The sequence below is a fragment of the Serinus canaria genome, chromosome Z (assembly GCF_022539315.1).
Source record: "Serinus canaria isolate serCan28SL12 chromosome Z, serCan2020, whole genome shotgun sequence".
Taxonomy (NCBI): Eukaryota; Metazoa; Chordata; class Aves; order Passeriformes; family Fringillidae; genus Serinus; species Serinus canaria.
The window spans coordinates 36160020-36184515 of NC_066343.1; the positions used below are offsets into that span (position 1 = coordinate 36160020).

The 24496-nt window shown below is 33.0% G+C and overlaps 1 protein-coding gene across 1 annotated transcript in view; it reads left to right on the forward strand.

Moving 5' to 3' along the window:
- The window catches only part of CNTNAP4 (contactin associated protein family member 4), a 200511-nt gene that overhangs the window by 42033 nt on the left and 133982 nt on the right, over positions 1–24496 (forward strand). Inside the window, exon 2 of the mRNA XM_009098299.4 lies at positions 213–323. Coding sequence (XP_009096547.3) covers positions 213–323 — 111 coding nt within the window. The remainder of the gene's footprint in view (positions 1–212; positions 324–24496) is intronic.

Sequence of the window (24496 nt, forward strand, 5' to 3'; positions counted from 1 at the left end):
GTTAAAAGACATGATAAATTATTGTCTGGTTGTCTCATGAAATACTGGGTAAAAAAACCTAAAACCTGTGCCTCAGTACTGATACTTCTACACATAATACAGCAAGAGGAAATATTAAAGATGTGCTGCTCTCAGATGCAGAGTTGATTCTGTTACAATTCCAGTAAGTGGTTCTGTTGGATTAACCTGAATGTGATATTTTTCATTGGCAGATAATTGTGATGATCAGCTGGTGTCTGCTTTGCCTCAGTCATCATTCAGTAGCTCATCAGAGCTGTCTAGCAGTCACAGCCCTGGATTTGCAAGGCTTAATCGAAGAGAGGGTGAGTGAATTTTATTGGTCAGTTTTTAATTCTGGGTTGAAATGCAAACAGTTTAGATATTCAAGAGCATACGTTACTCTTTCAAATAATTTTTGTCTGGTGTTTGTATACCAACCATGAATGACAGTGTAGTCTCAGCTCAAGGAAGTTATGAGTCTCAAATTCTCACCCTATGGTAAGCTGCCTGACAACATGAGCCCTCAGTGGCTGGAGCTGCTCTGTGGGCTTATTGAAGAGGCAGTATCTATGGGTACTGACTTCTTTTTAATTATTATTGATGAGAAATCTGATGAATAAACTCTTTCAAAGGCACTAGCCTAGGGAACTTTACTGAAATACTGTGTTTAGGGTCAAAATCTAGTTCTTAATAATTCAGCCACAATATTAGTGATGGTTACTTAGAGAGTTCAAATACACACAATTTCCCTCATGTAGTCCATTGTTATATTTTGCATTAATAATTAAGAGGTGTATAAAATAAATCCGAATAATATTTGTCCTGCCAAAATAATTTCTGTCATTGAACCTCCATGATTTACTGGAATATTTGCTATGTCTGATAGATAGAAACACTAGAGTGAAGAAGGAATATCCCAATCTTTTTTATTAACCTAGTATGCCTTATCAGCATGAGCTTCTGTTTTGAATGAAGTTGTGATATCAGTGAAAATTATATATCCTGGAAGGAGTTCCCTTAGTTTGAAGTAGTATATGCTCTTATAATTTTAATAACTCCTGTATTATCATCAAAGTTAGCATTTTCATATTGGTCTTCCCTAAAAATGTATGTTTGAAGGCTTTTTCCATTTGGCTCTCTTCATGTGCTATGAAGTTGTTTGTGCCATGTTAAAGTGCATTTTTAGATTTATAATTTCCTTCACTTTGCCCTGTACTGTATGCACACATTAGAAATGCTTATAACCTTACATCTGGTCTCATTTGAACTCATGTAGATACAAAACAGCAGGTAGCTTAATTAGAAGATTGTGAATATCTACCTTCTCATTCTGTGTACCTCAGGTTCATGGAACTGAACAGAGTTTGAATGTCTTATTCATTTGTCATTGTTAATAATATGACCAGATGTTTGGCTAGATACCTTTGGTTCATTCAGACATAACTTTATGTAATGGTGTAGATGAGGTGAGATGAAAATTTCTTCAGTCTTCAGTAAATTATTCTTAATTAAATTAGTTTAAAACTTATATTTTATTTTTTATTTTTCAGTGAGAGTAGAGACTCTCATAGCTACTTGCTATGGAGCCAGGAATACATTTTCTATGTTGAATTTGTGTTTAACTCTTTGTTGTGAATTTCCCATGCAAAACCTGATTATAAGTGTATATAAGTGAAAGTTTTATTTGGATGCAACAAAGCTAGTCTTTATAAATATGTGTTATGAACAAAAATATTTATCACACAAGAAATGATTGCTAAACCCACAGAGACTGGAAAAAAAACCCTGTTATTAGAAGATATGACAGGTACTATCTGTGATTTTATGGAAGCAATGAGCACATCATTAGAGTTTTAAAAGAAATTGTGTGATAACTGAAAGTAGGTTTGCATTTCATGTAGGTCATTCTCTACTTTGAATAAAAACATTTATTTTTTCAGCCAAAGTTAGTGGCTGGGAGTGATTGTGACCTCCTAACATTCATTTAGGACAAGCAGATTGGGGTTTTAATGCAATAATATGGTTGGATAGTAAAATGCCAAAGTTAGGGGAAATTAATTGTATTTTTGACAGAAAAAAGTTGAGTATTTTTACACAGATTACATGGGAGTCAAAATGTTGTCCTTCATCAATAAATAAATAAACTAAATATGCATATACACCTACACTGTTTCAGTTGGCAATGGAAAGTTAAAAAATAGCAGGAGATTTATCAGAAACATGGGAGGTTGCACTGAAATGGTTCTTTAACCATGTAGACTTGTGTTTACTAAATGTAGAAAATCAATAGGACAAGTTAAAGGGATTGAGGAAAGAAAACTTAAGCCTAAAAAATAAAAGTACAATATGTACTTTATGTGAAGACATAGTAAAAATTGTAACAGCAGAGAATGAGTAGTAAAACAGCTAACTGAGAATATGTTTTAGCTTTCTCACTGTATAGCAAAAAGATAATGTGTTGAACTCCTTGATGACAAAAAAAATTTCCAATCCATTAGCAGTTAGGGAAAGTGATAACATCCAGGAATAACTCATTAAATGTTCTTCAGAGTTTTAATTATTACTAGTTCGTTGATTCCCTGAAGTTTTCAGATACTTGATACTCAAGCACAGCTAATGAATACTTCTGCTAACTGCTAAAGTAGTTACTCTGACATTAGCTTTGCTTGCAGTAATGGAAACTTAGATAGAAAAATTAAGTAGAAAGAACTAAGTAAAAAACCCCAACCACTAATAGCAGTGGAATATTTTTAATGGAAAAATAAAAATTTTAAACCAGATTTAATTATGTGGAGCTAGCAGGCCTATAAAATGCAGGGATTTAATAGTAGTAGAGTTTGACTTTTGGCCTAATTTTGTATGAATTTTTAATTTTAAATAATAGCATCGTATCAGTGCAGTCCAAATTAAATGTATTAAGATCAAGATAGTGGATCTCATAATGCATTTATTATTACTATATAAAGGTGTTTTCAGAGAAGTTCAAAGTAAACTCTAAGGCCAGCTTTGTTCAATACTTTTGTTGATTATATGGAACTAAGCACAAATAATTTATGATGGAATGCATAATGAAATGAAGATTGGTGAAATAGTGAATAATCATGGCACAGCAATTATGAAGAAATATGTAATCGATACACCTAAATATACAATATAAATATACTTAAATATATAATGTAAATAAACACTATAACAGGGTGAGTTATAAAGTATTTAGAGGAAAGAGCAGAGGTCATACTTATTAAAGAGAAACTGCATTCTACAAAGCTGCTGTGGGTGAGATTCATCTGGGAATTGAATAAATTAGCAGTCCTCCTTAGCTTCTTCTCTGGCAAAAAAACCCAAAAAACAAACCAAAGCAAACAAAAACCAAAAGCAAACAAACCTGTTCACAACCAAGCAGAAAAAAAAATGCATTCTTATTTTCTATATAGCTTTGTACTTTACCACTGAGCTGTGTACTAAAATTCTGGTTGCTGAAAGTCTGGTTGAAATTCTAGGCTGTTTTCCTATGCCAGTGGGAATAAGTGATAGAAAAAATGTTCAGGGAAGGTGCTCTCATTTTACGAATCTATTCACAAGAGAGTAAGTGAAACAAAAAGGAAAAAAAGAACAAAGGTAAAGTGCACCTCTTTATAGGGTGAACTGAAGATCCCAAAATAAGGGAAAAGCAGACAGCATTTAGAACGTCAGCCTGGGATAGCGATAGTAATTTAAATGCCAATATCTAACCAGGACCATCAAGGATGTGTTTCTGTCCACTCATTGCCAGTAATTTACATGATGAGTACTCAGCTGAAGTCTGGCGCTACAGAGGGCTTGCTCTGTTTGCAAATTCTTGGTGTATTGTCTCCCAGCCATGGTCTGTGAAAGAGCCCTTTACCACATGGAGAGAAGGTTGTGTCATTGTTGAGCTCAGCATTTTCTGGGTTTGTCTGCAGTGCACTGTCAGGCTGGTTGTACAGACTCTCTAATTCACCATTCCAATGCCCTTGGAAAAGATACATTAATTGCACTATGAATCACCATACCATGAGCCTTTATACCCAAGAACACAGATCTTCTTTTGAATTAATGGACTTGTAAAACCTTGCAGGAAGAAAATTCAGAAGACAGTTGTTCTACAAGAGTGAACATACCATTGGAATAGCCTTAATATTTGGACAGCCTAAATAAGCTGGATAAGGATTTGGCTGTGATTATCTTGCCCCCATATTCACACACAATTAATTGATCAAAATGTGACAGAGGAAAATTGAATATAGAAGTTGTTAAGTAGCCAAAAAAACTGGCTTACAGCTTTCTCTTTCCCTGAAGTAGGAAGAAACCCATGTATTTTAATTATGCTGTCAGCTTACCCTGCCAGTTTTTCAAAAGCAGCCTGAAATTTGAATGCCTTAACAGCAGGTCTATTTTTTTCCCCCGTCTGGTGTATATATGGAACTTCTTTGTCTTTTTCATTACCTTTACCTTACCATTACACTGAATATCCTACGCTTTATTGCATTCTTTTTGATACAAAGAATATTTAAAGGATCATTTATTCAGTATAGTATTTTAGGCTCCATACTTATTTTTCTTTTTGTAAAACAGTATACTTTAATCATTTTTTGAGAACTCACAGTAAGTAGGTCGAAATGGATAAATGAATTCTAGCAATCAGTAGTTAAAGAAAACATCAAGTCAACAGTTCAATGTCAAGTCAAGTGTTAAAGAAAGAAAAATATTTCTTACACAATAAGAAAGTCAATTTCATCAATTTTTACAAGAAGTTTAACCTTCATAATGTAATGCTAACAATTAAAATAAAATGGCAGAAAAATTAAGAAAAAACTTAATTGCAGCTAGGATTGTATGTCACCAAAGGATAATTAGGAAAAGCTTACCCCTTCCATTTCAGCAGTATGCAAATAAAATTTATTAAAGCTGATATTTTGCTTCAATACAACAAGCAAGAGAAAGAAAACTAGAACAAAAGAAGATCAAGTCTGATGTTAATCATTATGTTTTTATTAGCAAACAGCCAATCTAAATTGAAGCATCTGACATCAAGACACATTTTTGTGACTTACCTGTTAATGTATGTATATACATTAGATAAAAGGCAAAAATAACAATCTCAGTCTTTTGCTTTTAAACCAAAAACAAGAAGAACTTTTACAGTGATTTCTTCATAAAGGACCTAATGATGTTCTGTTGTCCAGGACCATGCAGTTTCGGAGGAAGAAATCAATCTGGTTTTCTTTGGTTGGTTTCTTTTTTGTATTTCTTTGGTTGGTTTCTTTTTTGTAGATATTACAGTAATTAAATCTTTCAGTAAGAACGTTACCATGGATCTCTCTGCATATTAATTACAAAATTGTTTTTCATACCATTTTACATCTTCGCTTTTTGTGCAGAAGATGTTTTTAATAAGGGTATTAAACACCTTAAAAAAATTGTATAGGCACATAGGAAAGTTGCATATGGCCTTGCACATGGTTATGTTGCATTTACAAAATTTTTAAAAATTCTCAGGAGTATATCAGCCTTATAAAGGTAGAATTTGAAGCAGTATTATTGCATTAATGTCAAAATTTGAATTAATGCTGCTTTTGTTTTGCTATATCTTCTGTTCATATGTGTATATGGTGTAATTCTAATACTACAAAAGGAAGTGGGGATGAGAAACAAAGTGACAAAAAAAAGAAAGAAAGAAAGAAAAGAAAGAGAAAGAAAGAAAGAAAGAAGAAAGAAAGAAAGAAAGAAAGAAAAAGAAATAAAGAAAGAAAAAAGAAGAAAGAAAAAGAAAGAAAAAAGAAAGAAAGAAAGAAAATGGAACTAAATTGCACTAAAGCAGGGTGAGTAAATAGGATCAAAGATTCACTAATATTTTAAATATTTGCAGCCCATTGTGCTTTCATTAACATTTTTGAGGAGTTGGAATATTTGCACAGTTATTTTAAGAAACCTAACTCCAGACTTATCATCAAAATTCATTTAAGCATAACAAAACATAAAAGTGGTTTCAGCCAGCTATTTCAAGTGTTTCATCATTGGAATAGCAAAATCCATAGTGAAATGCATAGAAGAAGTAAAAAAATATTAATAAGGGTACTTCATTCTTGAAATTGTTTGGAACTTTTTTTCTACCATAAATATAGCTATGGGAATAGAAAAATTTTTGAGAACTCACAGTAAGTAGGTCAAAATGGATAAATGAATTCTAGCAATCAGTAGTTAAAGAAAACATCCACTCAACAGTTAAGCATCAACTCAGCAGTTAAAGGAAAAAACAGTTTTTAAAAAACTTGCGTTGAACTACAGTATTCAAATACTCTTACAAGCAACCTTAAACAGGCTTGAGAACAAGATCAAATAAAAATTGACTTAAAAATAAAGTTTGCTACAGCCCACATCTACTGTCCTTTTTGTTAAAGTTAATGGAATAAAAATAGAAATCTGGATATAGCAATTTTTTCTGGGTTTAGATAGTTCTAAATAATATACTTCTAAATTCTCAGATAAAGGCTAAATTTTATCCAAAATTTGAATCATTATGATGTTCTTTAGAGAGTCAGAATAGAATTTGACTCCCAGGATTGCTTTGCAGTAACAAAGAATTTAAGATCATGCCTCCTTTAATTTTTTGAGGGATGGAAAAATAGACCGTAAGTGATGATGCATCTGATTTTATTCTTTTTTGTTTTGTGTGTTTGGGCCAAGGGTAGAGGAGCTGAAATATTTTTTTCTAAGAAACATAAAAAGCACCAATTGCTAGATAGGATAAAACCAGATTTTGGAAAATTTTCCTGAATTAAAAAGTACAAAATTTTCTATGTCCTGTTCAGTTGTAGTGCAAAATAAGGCTGAGTGTCATAAATTCCAATTTCTAGAGAATTACAACATTTTCACTTTTAAGGAGAATGCTATAAAAATAGAAAACATTCTTCCTGCCACACCCCTACAAAAAGTTCTGAGGCTTTACTTCTACAGGGGATCTGTCTTTTGACATCTCATTTTTAATTGATCTCCTTAGCTTCTTAAAGGACCAGCTTTCTTTCATTAGGAGTCATGTTTTTTTCCCCTTTCATCATCCTGGTCATGTTGCAATGTTAGTGCCATTCTCAGTTGGCTCAATGGAGAACTCAGAATTCCTAGACTAATCTCAAAGCTTTTCAAAATGGTGTTATTCTAATGAATATACTTATCACTATTTCCCTCTGTGTCATATGGCCGTATAGATATGCCTATACAATTCATAAAAATATTCTGTAATCTCTATGGAATGATGTTAAATTTATATATTACGTTATAATCTGCATCTTTAGATACCTCAAAGAGACAGAAAATAATGAACTAAGCTACTTTAGATAGGAAATAGAGCTGAAAGTACATCAGACACTCTTGGAACAGGTCTGTAGAAAGCATCAGACTCATCATATTTAGCTGACTAATATATAAGGTAGAATTTTCTGGTGAACAATGACTTTGACTTGTCTCAGCTTATTGATTTCTGTTCATCAATAGGATTTTATTTTCAAAGATAGATGTAATAATAAAAAATAAGTGAAACAGACAGATCTATTAGATAATGGCACTAGGTAAGCAAAATGTATTTTTGTATACACAGTACCTTTTTCATTTACATTTTTAAACTTTCTGCCCCAAACTGCTCCTGCTCTAGATTTTGCAATTGCCAAATGAAATTAGCAATAAATTTCTATTACTTAGCTGTTTTGAATAAATTTCACTGCTCTTGGGGCCAGATGAAAAACAACAGTCTCTGTCTAGCAGTCTTATATCCCAAAACAAGAATAATTTAAGTTCCAGAAGAATAATTTAAAATTACCACCTTTTGCATGTAAAGAACTAGACAGAGAAATTAGTGCTAGGTCATGAAAATAGGTGTAAAATAAACAAAAAATCTACTTGTTGATATGTTTTCTTCAGATTTTTAGTGGACAATGAACTCTATATCCATAATTCTTCAATAAATTTCCCTGTTGCAGTACCTCAACTGCTAACCAGAGAGGTTGTTAGAAATTATTTTCATGTAGATAATTAAATGAGCATATAAAAAAGGTTTGAGAAGAATAAAACAACACACTAAGATCCTGTTCTATGTTGGAAATATTTCTAGTCATTGTTACTGGTACAAATATCACATAAAACTACAGTGGTTCAGCTTTGGATGTATTAACTTGAAAGACAATCTTGTGTACTTCATGATTTCCTTCACTCTCTAGGGAGTTTTTTCCAAAACTCCTCCCAGTGGCCTAAAGTAGTAGAAAAAGGTAAAATAACTACATCAGCAAGATGTTTATGCAAAAATAGAAGTGCTAATGTAATTTTAGGCTGCGTTTTTTTTTTTTTTTAATTTCTTGGTGTGATGATCTATAGTGAGGTAGAGTGGGCAGAACTGATTTGGATGAATTCAGTAGAAATTTTTATAAATATTTTGAAGTCCTTTATGGAAGGATCCTTTTTTGGAGACCTTTTTTGCCTGCCTCTTCATTTGCTTTCATTATTTATCAAAATTAAGAATTCTGTCAAGGTTTAGATTATGTAATACCGGCACCATTTCAGAATCAATAGATTATAATTTATCATAAAATAATATTTATATCATTTGCAGGATTTAAGATATTTCTATTAGTAATTTTCTACTGTTAAATAATTTATGAAGATGTGGATCCTCCAAGAAGCCTTCACGTATGGGTTTTAAAATTTCCATGAACATGGCATGCCAGCTCCTTTGTATGATTTTGTAGGTTTCTTCAGTTTTAAAATATCAGGGACCTAAATTACAATGTCATGAGTATTTTAGAATTTAAATAATTTCTTTAATGTTCTTTCTGTTGTTGTGGTCTCTTCCTAGTGCCATATTGGTAATTGTAGATTATAGCTTACGAACCACATTAAATAAAACCAAAAGGTCATCAGTAAATTAAGCTGCTCAGTCTTCAGATCTTAGGTTATAAAAAATCATTGTCCTTTATATGGTATGTGAACTTATCTAGACTACCAGCACTACTGCTGTTTTGTTTGTCTTAAGAATAGGAACATTACATTTTTTGTTGTTATCTGGTGAGTTGCTTATGGGGTTGTTTGTTTTGGGGGGTAGAAGCTTCTCCATTTCATAGTCATTTATTCTACATATTATTATAGCTTTCATTTCAGTTTCAGAACTGAAATACAGCTGTGCATTAGTCTCATCATGACTGTGTCTAGAAAGAAAATGAAGGGTTCCCTATTCGTTTATGCACATGTTTCAGTTCAGACTTTTTCTAGAAGGTGATTTTGGTGTTTTGTTTTCCGGTGTCTTAACATGCTAAATTGCATGTAGGCAGTGGTAGTCATTGCAAAAGTCAGACCTGCAGGCACTCTAAGGTCAGAAACTGAGTGTTTGTAATGAACTTATCATACTTTCTGGCTGAGGTATTCTATAATCCTTAAGTAGAGAATTAATTTGAATAGAAATGGTGGTGTTATCAGATACCTGTGTATCAATTCATGCTAAAGTTGCTGTCTGCCTGAAGCATGCATAGATTGCAGGATGTCTCACTCATAGATTATTCCCTGTACCATTTGCATGACAAAATTAAGAGATCATTGATAAACAGTATGACCTGCAAAGGAACAGAAAAATAAAATATATTTTGCAATTATTGGTGATTCTACATTGCTATGAGTATATTTCACAATATCATCACCATAAGGCTAATATCCCCTGTTTTGGGACACAAAGATAAGCAAAGAGAAATGTAACCTTAAATAATATTGTTTAAGGAAGTTGCTTTAAAGGAAAAACCAAAATAAACCAAAGTAAAAAAAAAGTAAAACCAAAGTAAAATCCAAATTATTAAATTGCTGCCTACATTAACAAATATGTCTCAAGACAGGTAATTTATTGTATTCAAAACTAATTATTGCTTCTCATAATATTATAATAAACCTGAAAATTCAATAGGCATCTACAAGACTTTTTAAGACTTTTTAATTTCAAAACAGAATTTTGAGTCCATTACCTGGGAATTTTGTGAAAAATAATTATTAAAAAATTAATTAATAACTAAATGTCCAGAAAAATTGAAAGGAATTAGTTAAGATCATTTGCATCTTTACTAGGCTAGTATTTTGCTGCAATGTTCAATTAAAAAAAAATACCCGACATTTGAAGACTGAAAGAGCATGTTTTGCTTAATAGGGGCCAAGAATGGTTGATAATACAATAGGTAAAATATTGTTCCCCACTTAATGATTTAGTGCTTTGTTGATAAGTTTAAGTTATCTCTTTTAAAATTTCTCAAATGTAACAAAATTGATATTTTACTGAATATGCTGTGTGAGCAGGATGCTACATGTTTAGCTAATACAGTTTTGAATTTTAGATGGCATTTTAGGTACATAATTAGTGTCATTGATCAGTTAGTTGATTTAAAAATATACACAATTGAGATGTCCAGTGTTGTGAGCTGCAAGAAGAGAAACACAAAGGTGGGAATTTTAACAGAGATACAATACGGAACACTTTGTGCTTTTAGAATCATTTCAGATGATAACTGTTTATTTCATTAATACTATGAAATTCATTTGAAAATTCTGAATTTTTAAAAGAGTGTTAGAATAATTTTAATAATTGAATAAAAATATTAAGAAAATGTATGAACAGATTCCATCAATTTTTTTTCAACATTATAGTTTACTTGGTTTTTGAGCGTTGAGTAAAACTTTTGCTCTTTATTTTTAGATATAAAGCAGCTGAAGTCTTCCTTTAATATTAGATCTTTGAGCAATAGAAAGATAAATGTCTTTCTGATGGGAAATCAAAAGTGTCTATTGACTCTAAACCATAAATTGTCAAAAACGCACTGGCAAGAGCTCACTGATAAATCAGTTTTCAGAAAGCCTTGGTATTTCATCTTCTAACATTTTAAAAGGGATTAAGCTGCCTCATGAAGTGCACCTGGTTTCTAAATATAGAATGAAGGGATGAAGTGGAATCTTCACTTTTGCTGTTGTTGAGAGGGATCATAGATTTACATCTGGCAAGCAGAACCCTTTGTTTGTGCCTGTTGTAGGTCTTTAATTCTGAAATAGGATGTCTGCAATTTAAGCCCATTTATAAAACCGCTGATGTTTTAATTAAGCTCAAAAATAAACAAACCATAAAGAGCTGACCACAAAATGTGAACTGTAGCAAAGGATGTATTAATCTTGAATTCAGGAGGCTAAATATTGTAAAGTACCTTAAATCAAACAAGATCAGGGATGATTTGAAATGAAAAAGAACTAGAAAAATTAATCTGTTTTTTTTTTTTAATAATTTAGATATTTCTCCTTTTATTCCAGATCAGTTCACACAAACGCTTTTTAATAAGATTTTAAGTGGATCATTCTCATGTCTTTCAATGTATTTTAACACTATTTATATGCAAAGATATGTTATAAGCATGTTTTGACTCACAAACCAAGAGAGTTTAAGTAGACATTTTAACTCCATTGATTGTAAGAACTCTGGACAGTGCATGCAATTTCCTTTGTTTATTCCTTTTTTATGATATCGTTTTATCTCTTGAGATCTTCAGTGTGTTCTCACATATAATCACCTTGTTAACTGAATAGGCTTTTGATTTTTTTAAATATTAAATATGTTACTCATTACATTGCTAAAATGAGTACTTCATTCTAAAATGGACACTAGTGGCAAAAAGGACACCACTTCCTTCTTTTTAAAAAATAATTGCTCCTGAATATATCTGGTACTAAAAAATATCTTCAATTTCCTTGTAAAGTGAAAGCTTTACAGTTTTTCAAGGTGCAGCTATTAGAGGTAAACTATTCTGAATTACTAAAATGTAAGTTTTCTGATAGTTTTGCAAAGTTTAACACATCCATACATTATTATTTTGCTAAGAAGCAAATACTCAGTAGAAATAGGAGCAAAAAGCTCTTTGTTCATTAACTATGTGTGCCTCCTATCTAACTTAAAATACAATAAACTATAACAGAGTTTGGTTTTGCTATTGGTTTTTAATGATGGATCAAGCTCCTTTTATTTTAAAGAACTAGTTCAATAAGTTTTTTTTCTGTGTGACTCTGCTATTTGCACTTACCCCCTAGGTCTGTGGCCACATTTGGGTATAAGGTTTTTTCATACATGGAAAAAATTGTTTTTACTTACGCAGACTTCATTCTGTATTACCTATTTAAAACCCTCTAATAGCAGTAATAACTTTAAAATACATTTTGCAGGGAAATCACTGTATAATAAGTAATATCTGAGTATACTCTCAGGACTAGATTCTAATATGATGCAGAAGGCCAGCTGTCTACATTTAGCAAAAAGTCGACCTTGAAATTGGTAAGCTTAGAAGAGAAGTCATGAAAGAGCAGTTCAGGCAAAAAGGAAATGATCCATTGAAATCATAGCTTTCACTAGTCATTACATTGTTTACAGTGTTTCCTCAAGAGATTGTTTTGCCTTCTGGATAACTAAGAAGCCTTGATTATTTTTCTAGCCTGCAGAGCTATGAAAAAGATTTTATCATTTATTCTTTTGCTAGACGCGTATATATACATATACATATATAAAAAAAAGGTAATTTAAGCTTACTTCCTGATAAAGCAAAAGAAAACAAACAAAAAACCCCACCTTACCTTCTGTTTATAACTTCAACAAATGTCTTATTTTTGCTGTTGCATGAGTATTTGTTATATAAAACTAGTTATGTGATCATTGTTGAGTCCTTAAAGTTTTCTGCTATTGTCGGGTCCTTAAAGTTTTCTGGAAATAAAGATTAACATAACCAGACTGGTATGAGTAGAGATGCTGAGGGGGCCATATGTGTGCATGGGATTCTTCACACTCAAATGACAAAGCACAAAACCCACCATGGCTTTGTTCTCATTTCTCAATAGCATGCAAGGTATTTTTTCTCTAACAAATCCAGAAAAGTTGTCTGTGTTCATGTTTCCCAGAATTCTTAAAAACTTGTTTTCAGATTCATCTGTGTGACCAATCATGCCTCTCACTGTAGTCTCAAAGGCAATATTTTCAGTAAGAGTGGGATTATGTGAGCTGCTTTTAAGCAGTTTTCCCTCAGGTATTCATCATTTTCTGGGACTGGGGATTGCTAAGAAACCAGGAAAAATTTGAGACTGAACTGGGGTTTCTGGCACACAGCATTATAACACCAGAAGCGGCAGTATGAATACTGCTGTACTGTTTGACCTAGTGCCAGGATCTGAAGCAGCTGGAGCCTCATCCTGGGAGGGCATACATAATAAAAAAAAAAAGAAGAATTTTCTAAATGTCAAAATTTTGCTTGAGGGAAACCATATTCCCAGTACAGTTTCTGGCTGTATTCCACCTGCAATAGCTCTCAGGTCTTTTTATGTGCTTTTTACACTCATTTCCCTAACATTTTCACAATTTCTAAGATCAGAAAAGACAAAGGCGCATTTTTTTTTTTGTGGCTTTGTGCTTGCTGGGGCAGTTTTGGCTTATGAGGTTACAAATGTCCTCTGGCCTTTAGTCCAGATTCCAGGCTGCCTGAACTCAATTTCACAGTTGAACTACCAGAAATTCAAACCACATATGAAGGCAGTGCTCGAGGCTGACTGTCACAGGTAAGAACTGATCTTACTGATACAGGATGTCCCACATAACATGAAAATAGTTATCAGAATACATTTTCCACCTCAAAATCCCTATGAAAATTGAATGTCACCTGCAAATTATTCATGTTTTGGTACCAATAAGCTTTTGACTTCTCATCAAATCAAAAGCAAATAGTATCTTTGTAATCTCATCCATGTCAAAAAGTTGAATATTGACAATATCTTTCATTTGTGCAACATCTTTGACCTTGTTTTTCCTTCATTTTACAGCATACATATTTATGGGCAAAAAAAAAAAAGAAACAAACAAACCAACTAAAAAGAAACCAACATTCAAGGAACGTGTTCTTACCGAGATCACAATTTATTCTTTCTGCCTGTCATTCGTTGCCATTCTCTTATTCAGCCTACTTAAATACTTCCTTCATATAGTCTCACATTCAGTATTTATGATGAATCTGGTGCAGTTACTTTAAACCACTTTAACAGAAGTCTGCTTTAAGTCACAGTGTTCTTTGTACCAATCTAAACTTCTCGTCTTTGATCAAATTCTTATCTTCCTCTATTGAATGTTTTCTTCACTGAAAGAAACGAGATGGAAATGAACTGCAAAATAAATTTCTTTATTTTAGTTCTTGTACCTGGTCTTAGCCTATAAATCACAGCAGTGCCAGTACTTCTGTGGAGTAATGCAGGCAGACCTTTCAGGGTTAACTGATAACCTGATAATATCTTGATCATTTGTTTCTGTTTTATATATCAGCCAAACGCGGTGGTTGATAAGAAAAAGGTGGAAAAAAAAGTATATTCATGGCACACACTCCTCACCTAATAACAAACAAAATCTTTGTGTGAATCTTAGAATGCTAAAGGCATTTCTCAGATAAGAAAAAAACAAAAACAAAACTAGAAAAAGAGAGGAAATAAACCTGAAAGGTACAAATTTTTGGTCTACTTATAAGTCTGACTGAATTTGAAATACCTGGAAATAATGGATAACCTTAATAATAAACCATACTACCAAGATTTCCTATAATGTAATTCTTTGTACCTTATTTACAGATCAGTGGATTTGAAATCCAGATCTATGTCTTTTCACTTTCATGTAACTTAATAAGGGAGGAAGAACATGTAGCTCTTGGCAAGCTATGATTGGGCAATCAACATTCAGAGCTGACATCTAACTGTAAAAGCCCCCTATAATATGATCAGCTGAGGGCAGGTTTGCAATTGATTTGTGGCCAATTCCGAGCCCTTTTGTATAGTATCCTGCTCAGTAAAATACAATATACTTGTTAATGCTTAATTATTTCAGGAATAGCAGTTGAAAGTGAAATTTCAGCAATCAGATCTCTTATTTCTCTGGTAGCTCATATGGTAGATTTTCAGATACTAAGTAAAGAAAAGCTAGCATAATATTTGTGGGGGATTTTTCATCATTGAGTTTTTTGTTAAAGGCTGTACTTTGACCTCTGAATTACCAACACTTTGTTATCTAAGAGCAGATATTTGCTTTTTGGTGAGAGTATAATATCTTGGTATGGAATATCTTATATTTGTATATTTGATTTAATCATTTAAAAATTGCACTAATTCATTCTATACTAGTGTATTTTACAAAAGCATTCAATTTATTTTTCCTCCCTTTCACCCCTAGGTAAGTCTGTGATACTGCAGATATACCCTTTAACAGTGTTAGAGAATAGAACATTGTTGCTTGTCTTATTTTTGAAGAAGATACATGTTAATAGCTCTCCAAAAATCCTAATTACCTTCCAGAAGAGAAGCTCCTCTATGACACTTTAAATTGCGAAGCATGTAAAAATTTTACAGTCAGAACTTGGGCAGCCTGGTTTTGTGTGTTATTTTGTGACTTCCTGTAGTAGGTGGGAGGTAGGAGATTTTGGATACAATATCTCTCATGACAAAGAAAGGGAAAGCTTATTACCCTGATTCCCAACAAATTGCATTGTAAAAAATGTGAGTTTTTTAACATCCTTTTGTAATCTGTCATCTGCTGCATTACTATAGCATTCTAGTCTTGACTAGGACAGCAGGTTTGTTTCTGTTGAAATTTATCTTTTTGCTGGGAACTATAGTAAAATTTAATTGTCAGAATTAAGATCATGTGGACCTTCCTGTCTAAATTTTATGTGTGGTATCTGTATTCCTCTTCATTTGTTGGCATAATTTTTAAAGCATGTCTTAGGCTTTTTGTGAGACTTGGGCTTCTATTTCGGTCTTCTCTTAAAATATGAAACTCGTTTAGTATTAGTAGGCAGAATATAAGCTTTTCAACAAACTGCAGTATTTGACAGTTTCTACACTCAGTCAGCATTATTATTATTGCACGACTGTAAAACGAACATTCTGGCAAAAGCAATTGGAAATTATTTCCTTTTGTTTAGCTTGTGATTTTATTGGAGCCCAGTAAAAGGAGAGACTGGTAATACAATAAAGGTTATTTCTTTCTACAATGACAACCAGAACAAAAATGATTCAAATATTAATGCATAACTAGTTAAGCATCCACCTTTAATTATTAACAGTTTCACTATTCTAGTTATTTAATAACAAAGATCAGTATTCTACAAGCATTAGTTTTCAGTGCAAAGAAATCTTTACTGTACTACCTCTTTATTCCCCTGTATAAGTAGACGTAATTTCCTCATAAGGACTGAAACCTGCAAACCCAAGAAAATAAAGTATTATGATGTAGGCAAAAGTGTAATATACATAATGTCTCAGTTAGAAGTTTAAAGCTCTAAATCCACATCTCTTAGAGGCAGAGAGTGATTTTTGGACAGCTTTTAATCAATTTGGCTTCCATCCTTGACTATATCTCTTTGGACTACCCAGGAGTAAACAGAAGTGAGTTCTTGAATTCATATATCCATTTGCAATCCAGTTAGTAAAGTACAATTTTTATCCACCTTAAATTGCTATATCAAATAAATAATATGCTTTTAGAATTTAAGGGATGTTAAGGGTTCTCTCTGTGTGAGTGTACATATATATATATGATTTTTTTATGGATTGACTCAGCTTCTCTTTTACTATTAAACATGTATATACATACACACAAACATTTATTTATATATATGATGTGTTTATGTGTATTTCTACATCTAATACACATATATAGATAGATATATGTATGTATACATAAAAACATCTGTAATGTTTATCATAATCTACTTCTAAAAATGTTTTATATATAGAGAGCTAAAACTTGAACTTGAAGCAGTCTACAGTTTCATAACACTTAGCACATTAAAAAAAAAACCAAAAGTGCAGAGAGAACAGTATGGTTTTTTAATTTAATATCTATCTAGCAAATCACAGGATGTAGATGTTTCAGGATGTAGAGTAAGTTAAGCTGGTATACAAGCTTAAAGAGCAGCACCACAACAATAATGTTGTTAGACCTTAGCTTGCAGTTGGAAATAAATAATTGTATAAATATAGATTTAAATTAAGGAAAAATATTGTCTAGCCGCATCCTATTATCTATATTTTTGCCTTATATTTTATCCTAAATGACTTTTTTTATTTTATTAATTAACATTTTAGCTATATGTATGTTGCAAGAAAGTGAAAATAGTTGGCAAGTTCAGTGATTTTATACCTAAAAATACAGTGTTTGGATTAGTAATTTCTGATTAAAGAGAAACTTACAGTTCTTTAGGATCATGCTAAAGAAGACTTTAGCATGATCCTAAAGAACTGTTAGTTCACAAGAGTCTCAGTTGACCAAATGAATTCTTAAGGGCAAGAAAAGACAACATAAATATTAGTAAGTTTTGCTGGATTGGATTAAGTTTCATTTTGACTGTTACTTCAATTTTCTGTAATATTTTTAGTAATATAATACTTCTGAAGAAAAAGTATAGTGGGATCATGGTAGCCTGCAGAAGTTGCAGTGTTCAATCCATCAAGGTTTTTAACAGTAATACTGCTTTTGTGAAAACTGTAGAAACTTTTCTTCACAACCACTACTGTGATTTGTTTATTATTATTACATACATTATATAGTCTGATTCCAGTAGCTGTCCATAATGACTGTCATTAAAAGTAAAAAGCAGTGATGACCTTTAAAGATGGGATCTGAATATGCATAAATACGCATTTCTTAGTCTGAGAAAAGCATTTAAGTGAAACATAATATTAAAAGTATAATAATACAGCTTAGTTGTGCATTAGTTATCCACCAGTTGTCTTAAATCGGATGCAAACAAAAGATCCCTGAATTAGTCATTTGTCTGTCGAGATTGGCCGATTTATTTTCATAAACATTATAATGCTATCACTGAATATCACAAATGAGGACTAATATTATCATAATACTATGGGAAAAAAATATCCAGAGTGATGAAAATTTTTGAAAAATTAAGTTTCCCAAGGGACAAAAACTTAAATGAATGGAACTGTAGGTTTTTTTCATTGTTAAATAATTTATTTTTTTCCCAATATTGTAACAATAATAACAATTGGAACAATAATAAAGCTCAGTTATTATTAGCATACCACCTACAATTTAAAAATTTAACCAACAAAGATGGTATCCTAGATAATCAAGCCAGATGTGATTATATTTCTTAATCATGAAATTCCATTAGTCTAGCTCAATTCCATGTTCTAGGTTATTTTTTCTAGTCATCATTGTTATACTCTCAGGCGTTATGCCAGTAAAACTGAGTCAGAAGTCAATGCTGTGTAAAAAGCATTGAAACCTCAAACTTAAAATATTCAAATCTCTCTCATTTGTGAGTGCTTCTTTCCAAATTTTGTGGGGAAATACTTAGATTATAATGCATGAACTCTGAAAAACACAGATGTTGCACAAATACACAAAACCAGAAATTGACTTGGATGTGAAGAGAAGCAGTGTATCATTTTTTAGAGTTCTTTTTATAAGAACAGAAATTTTAGACCATGGAAGGTAAATGATTGGTCAAATCTCAACTTTTAAAAGCTCCATAATAAATTTCTCTGGCAACATTTTATTATTCAGGTCAATATGAAAAAAATTATTGGAATCTAAGTGTAACTAGTGTAACTCTCCCTAGGAGTTAGGGAGAGTTACACTAACTTCCCAACTGAGGATCTGGCATAGCATCTCATCTATATATACCAATTAATGAAGTGCTAAGTGTCAAATGACATATATTTGTAAGTTAAATACTTGTAACAAAATTCTGTGAGTAATGACTAGAGTGCCAAATTAGGGAGATACTGTATATGTAGGGGAGAATGCATGTACCAGTGTTACCACATCCTTTTATGTTCCTGTCAGGTCAAGTTGCTCAAAGATGTGCAGAAGTGGAACTGCACATGTAGATGCATCCTGTTATAATTGTACCTTACATAAGGCCAAAATGTAATCAGACTGGACACTTCCATTGACTTATAGAGTATCTGTCATTCCACAGCAGAATATTCATATTCTTGTGCATGTAAGCACAAACAGACTTCAAAATGCTGACACTGCACTTGTTTTCTTAAAAAATCACATTCTCTTTGTGCATGTCAGATATACATGCTGGCTCATAACCAGCTGGAGCTGGCCAGCATCTCTCTGATGCCACTTGTAGTAATTTAAACCCACAATAATGGAAACTAAATATAGCTTTTCAGTTTTAAATATGTATACTTAGAGTATTTTTGCTTGGAAACTGTAGGTGTCAATATTCTTTCTGTTTGCTTTGCTGTACTGAAAGCATCATGTGTACCGAAACAGGTGGCAGAGTCAGTGAATCAGCATTTTGAAGGCTGAAATAGATTTTCCAGAAGTACCACCAGAAGTACCAAAGTGGATTATTGAGGATTGAGATTAAAGTAGTGATAAAAATGACAAGCACAAACATGTTCATTAGCTCAAAGGTACTGTCCTGCTCATTTTGTTGTAAACTATACAAACATATCACTTTGCTAAGTAAAACTGGAGATGATACATCTAGTTATATATTAGAACTGGGTGGTAAATGTCAGGGGGTTTAAGATTTTGATGGATAGTATTTTTGAATTTGTTGCTGTGCAACATTCTTCAAAGCAGCAGGCAAATCCTCAAGGAAAGTACAATAGTATCTGAAATACTCATCTACCAGGCTTTTTTTGCAGTGAAGTTTAAAAAAGATACAGTTATTTCATACCTGTGTCAATCTATTCTTAATAAGTGTCCCTATTTCCTATTAAAGTGGTGGATGTATATTTGAGAAGACAGGAACACAAATCACAAATGAATGTTTGTATAACGTTAAAATCCAAGTGTTCCATGGGTCAGCGGTTGGAGACAGGGACATCACACACACAGCAAAGCTCCATGGCACAGTCGTATTGCTGAGAGCCTTCTTATAAAGGGAGCTCAAAACTGCCAGGTCTCTACAGCTCATTGGTCTGACAGCCCAGCTCCTGACCAGGGAGATGCCTGCAGCTCAGGGTGGAATGTGACAGGTGAAGGTCCCTGTCTCTCAGCCCAGGGCCCAATTTATGAAACCAGGCTGGGTTTCTTATTTATCAGTACAAGCCAGATTGCACAGTAACATGTTTGGATCAGAATTTATGTACACGTATTTGTATGTTTTGGTACAACTCACATCACTGGAGATTGTAGCTGGTATTAGGAAACTTAATTTAATTACTCTGGAAAACCTCATCAGAATGCTGTCATAGTGACAGAGTACTCAGTCTTGTGTCAGATGTACTGAAGCTGACTGGTCAATGCAAAATGCTTTGTGCTTGCTTTCCTTTTCTTTGAATTCTGTGGCTGTAGTCAGTAAAATATTGGGATGGCACACTAGCTTGAAGTGAAGAGGAGTAAATGCTAGAATAAACAGGTTTAATTTGGTTTCAAATTTTGGGTTTGCCTAGTTGTTTCACCCTGGAATTAATAAAAGCAAAACAACTAAGAAAGAAAAAAAGAAAGAAGGATATTAAAATGTCTACAGGTTGATTAAATGCAGATGTTTAACTGTAAAAACTCAATATCTCATTATAAAAATATTTTTGGACATCTAGACTATGGCTAATTATCATTACTAGCTTTAAATTGCAAGACAGGAGTGTAACATTTTGGGCAAGACCACTGTGCAAGGGAAACAAATACAGGTGGCTAAGTGAAAGCAGCTGCTCTGTAAAGAACGTGTAAAAATTTATTAGCTTGAAAAAGTTTTATAACTTTATAAAACTGTGATGAATTGTGCATTTGAGCTAACCATGGGGGGTTTTTTGTTTTATTGTAACAGATATTTATACAATAAATACATATTTTCCATTTCCATGCAATTAGTTTATATTTCCTGACATAATGCTCTATATACAAAAAATTACATCAGTACAGAAATTTAAGTGGGAATGCTGCTTTAACTCAGTGGTGTAGTGAAAGGTGGTGGCAATGAAGTTTCACTATTTTTGTTTTCCCCATTAAATTTTCTGTTCATCATCTATGAACAAAATAAGTGCCTCAGGTAAAATGTACAGTGAGGAGTTATAAGTGATCCTCACTTCACTGATGGAGAAAAAGAGAGAGAAGGCTAAATATTGGAAGCAGTGAACCAAACTTCATGCAGAGCAGGATTTACTAGTACAGCATCCTAAGCCTGGATATGACCAGAGGCTAGAGATATAGAAGGGAATAGTGCTATTGCAAGAAACCATTCTCCTATGGAGGAGACAATCTCCCCAAATAAGTTCAGTTTTACATTCAGTCTTGGATTATTGTCAGAATGTGTGCCAAAAAGAATGTGTGTCAGAATGTGTGCTATGTGAAATTCCTAGTTTATAGTAAGGGAGACAAATTGCTTATCATCAGGTAAAAGTGAATAGTAATAGCCAAGAATGATGTAAGTCTTGCAATGAGTCTGGCACATTTCCAAAACAGTTTTTCCTAAGAAGTTTGTGGAGAACACAACCTTTACTTCAGCAGAAATCTCTTGGAATGACATTTTTTTAGTACCTCTCTCTGCTGGAGGAAGAAAAAAACCCACCTTTTTAGTATAGTGCTTAGAAGTGGCTCAGAGTGGCTCAGATTATATCCTACACAATTACAGCTTCATTACCTATATAAAAGTTCTTTACTCAAACCTAAGCTTTCCAGTGCACAAAAAAAGATGTTTCCTACTATAGGGCACTGATTCACAGCACTGTGTGGTATGCTGGCGATGAAAAATCTGAGCAAAATAGTGGCTTTGATAGGTCTTTGAACCACTGTCAGTATGCTTTCCTTTTGATAAACTATCTCCTTTGATATATTTACATAATGATTAATTGAGGAGAAATGTCTTCAGAGCTTTCTGAAGAAACATAAAATGGGATTCACTGACTCTCTCACTCACCTAATTTACTGTTAATGCAGAAGGGGGAGTGAAATAAAGTTGTCTACCTTCTGTGTGAATGATGCAAAGTTTGTCACTATGAATACCATTTCCTAGTGCCTTTGTGTTGCGCTGATTCAAATTCAAAATGCCTTTGAAATTCTTCTTGACATAGTAACTACTACTTGTCACAAATTATTACTAAAACCTAATATTCATTTTATAGTACCTGTCACAATTTTGAAAGTTAAGTTCCTTAAATATTAAATATTCTGACAGTTGAAAAAATAAACGCAATTGCTCCTTCTCTTCTAAGATTATACATGTTTTCTTAATTGATATTCACTTCCAGAATATCTTAAAATAAGGTTAGACCTTCCTACAAAATTAGGCTTATTATACCTTTGAGGCCACTGAAGTAACTGCTACACCCACCTCCCTTAGAAAGTTCTGTCTGACTGAAACATTAATATACTTTTTTTATGTTCTGCCTCAAAAGTAGATGAAATTTTTTAGTAGTTTTGATTTCTATTGAGAAAGCTCTCCATGCCACTTGTAAAAAAATCCTTAGAAAACATAGCTTCCCTACATGTATAACCCAAAACATACTTGTTATGTCTATACTTATTTCTGGAAATTACTCGGGTAGATTAATCTCATTCTTCAGATTTTAAGAGGGAAGATTTCTTCATTCATTTCTTAACAGCAAAAGTAACTTACAGGTTTCAGAATCAGATGCCATTCATGGGACTTTTCAGTCTTTATTCAAAGAGCATATCTCTTGATATATTCCTGTGAGTGAGCAGTTTTGATATCAGGCCCTTAAAATGTGTCTCTTAGTCATTCTCTCACAGTATTTTCTGAAATCTGGCCAAGAGCTTCCCTAACAATCCAGAAAATGACGGCTTATATGTTCAGAAGGAAGGGGTAGTACTGAAGAACTTCAGAGTTTATATAGTGCATCAGATTTGGTTTTGTTGTAATTTACAGAGATAAGTACTGTTTTCCAAAAAGAGAACATAATTCAAAAGAGTTCTTTGAAAGGGAGATCTTGTTTTTGATTCCTTGAAATATATCCAAGATTGCATTCTGTTTCTGTACTTTTTTTTAATATTGAGCTTAACCATATCTATCAGTTTGCAACATAGGAAGACAAGACTAGAAAACAGCTAAGAAGCTATACATGAAGCTGGATTATGTATTTCTTAATTTTCATCCGTTCATTTTAGTAGTTATGACAGCTTCAGCTAATACTTGGTTTCCTAGATAAAACTTATATTATTTAAACCATTCTAAAATAGAAGGACAATTGTGAAGACATTGAATGATTTCCTATAAAATCTAGTTTGCTAGGAAGGATAATAAACCATGACACTGTCCTAAAGGACAGCCATGGAGACTTTTTATACACTGGTAAGATTACAGGTGACACCTGCTTTTAGTCTCCTTCATCTCAGTAATGTCTCTTTCATGCAGAAAGTAACTGTGAATGAGAAGTCTTAAGATTCCCCCCAACTGTTCAAAGGCCCTTGTTCTAGTAATCTTCAAAGAAGTGTTTCTGTGATCTTACATTTTGGCTGAATGCCCTATATCATCCTAAATTGCAAATCTTAAAATCAGAAGAAGAGACCGTGGAGATGAGAACACCAGTTGGTTAGAATATGGTGCTAATAACACCACAGATGCAGGTTTGATCCATTTATGGACCATTCACTTAAGAGGTGGATTTAATGATCCTTGTAAGTCTCTTCCGTTTGCAGTCTTTGGGGATTCTGTTTCCAAGGCTATGCATTTTGAGACCAGTTAGACATGGGTCTTTCATCAGGCAGTGACAGCTCTTTTTGAAGAGCATCGTTTTCCTGCGCTGAATGCCCTTTTGGTTTTTTAGGTGCTAAAATTAGTTGTTTTGTGTGATAGTTTTAAATATAGATAATATGTGACTATGAGAAAGACCTGATAATAATCTCGTAGAAAGCAATAGAATGGAAACTTCAGATAAAGTTTGTCAAAGACAACAAGGACAAAGTTCAGAAAGAAACACTTTGCTTTGTAAACTCCTTCTTAGAAAGGAGTCAAGGTGAGGCAGGATCTATCCTAGTCCCAGACTCAGTCAAAGTTTATGTCTAATGGTTTATGTAGGTGTAATTCAGCCTTTATGTAACTTTCTCCAACAGAATTAAGGACAGCAAACCAAACATATTTATATGAATAAAGTATATTGATTTTTGAAATTGGTGATGATAATGATTAGACAAAAAAACTTCAATCAGAGTTACTTCCTGCACAGTATATTTATATCTGCTATTTTTTAAAGCAATATTGAAATATTTATATTAAGACTAGCAAAACAATTATTAACAGGAGATTTACTTTTCTCAATCATACCAATGTCCCTGGGCAACTTTTTCATTCTGCCTCAAGGAGTAGCCTTGAGGGGGTGTCCTCACTCAAGGGAGGAATCTTCACATGCACTCCTAGAAGGAGTGTGTTGCAAGTCCCTTGTGTAACAAGAGGGACTTATACTATGGGCTCTCATAGTATAAAGTGTTTGGCTGTCATTCATATGTGTGAAGCCAGCT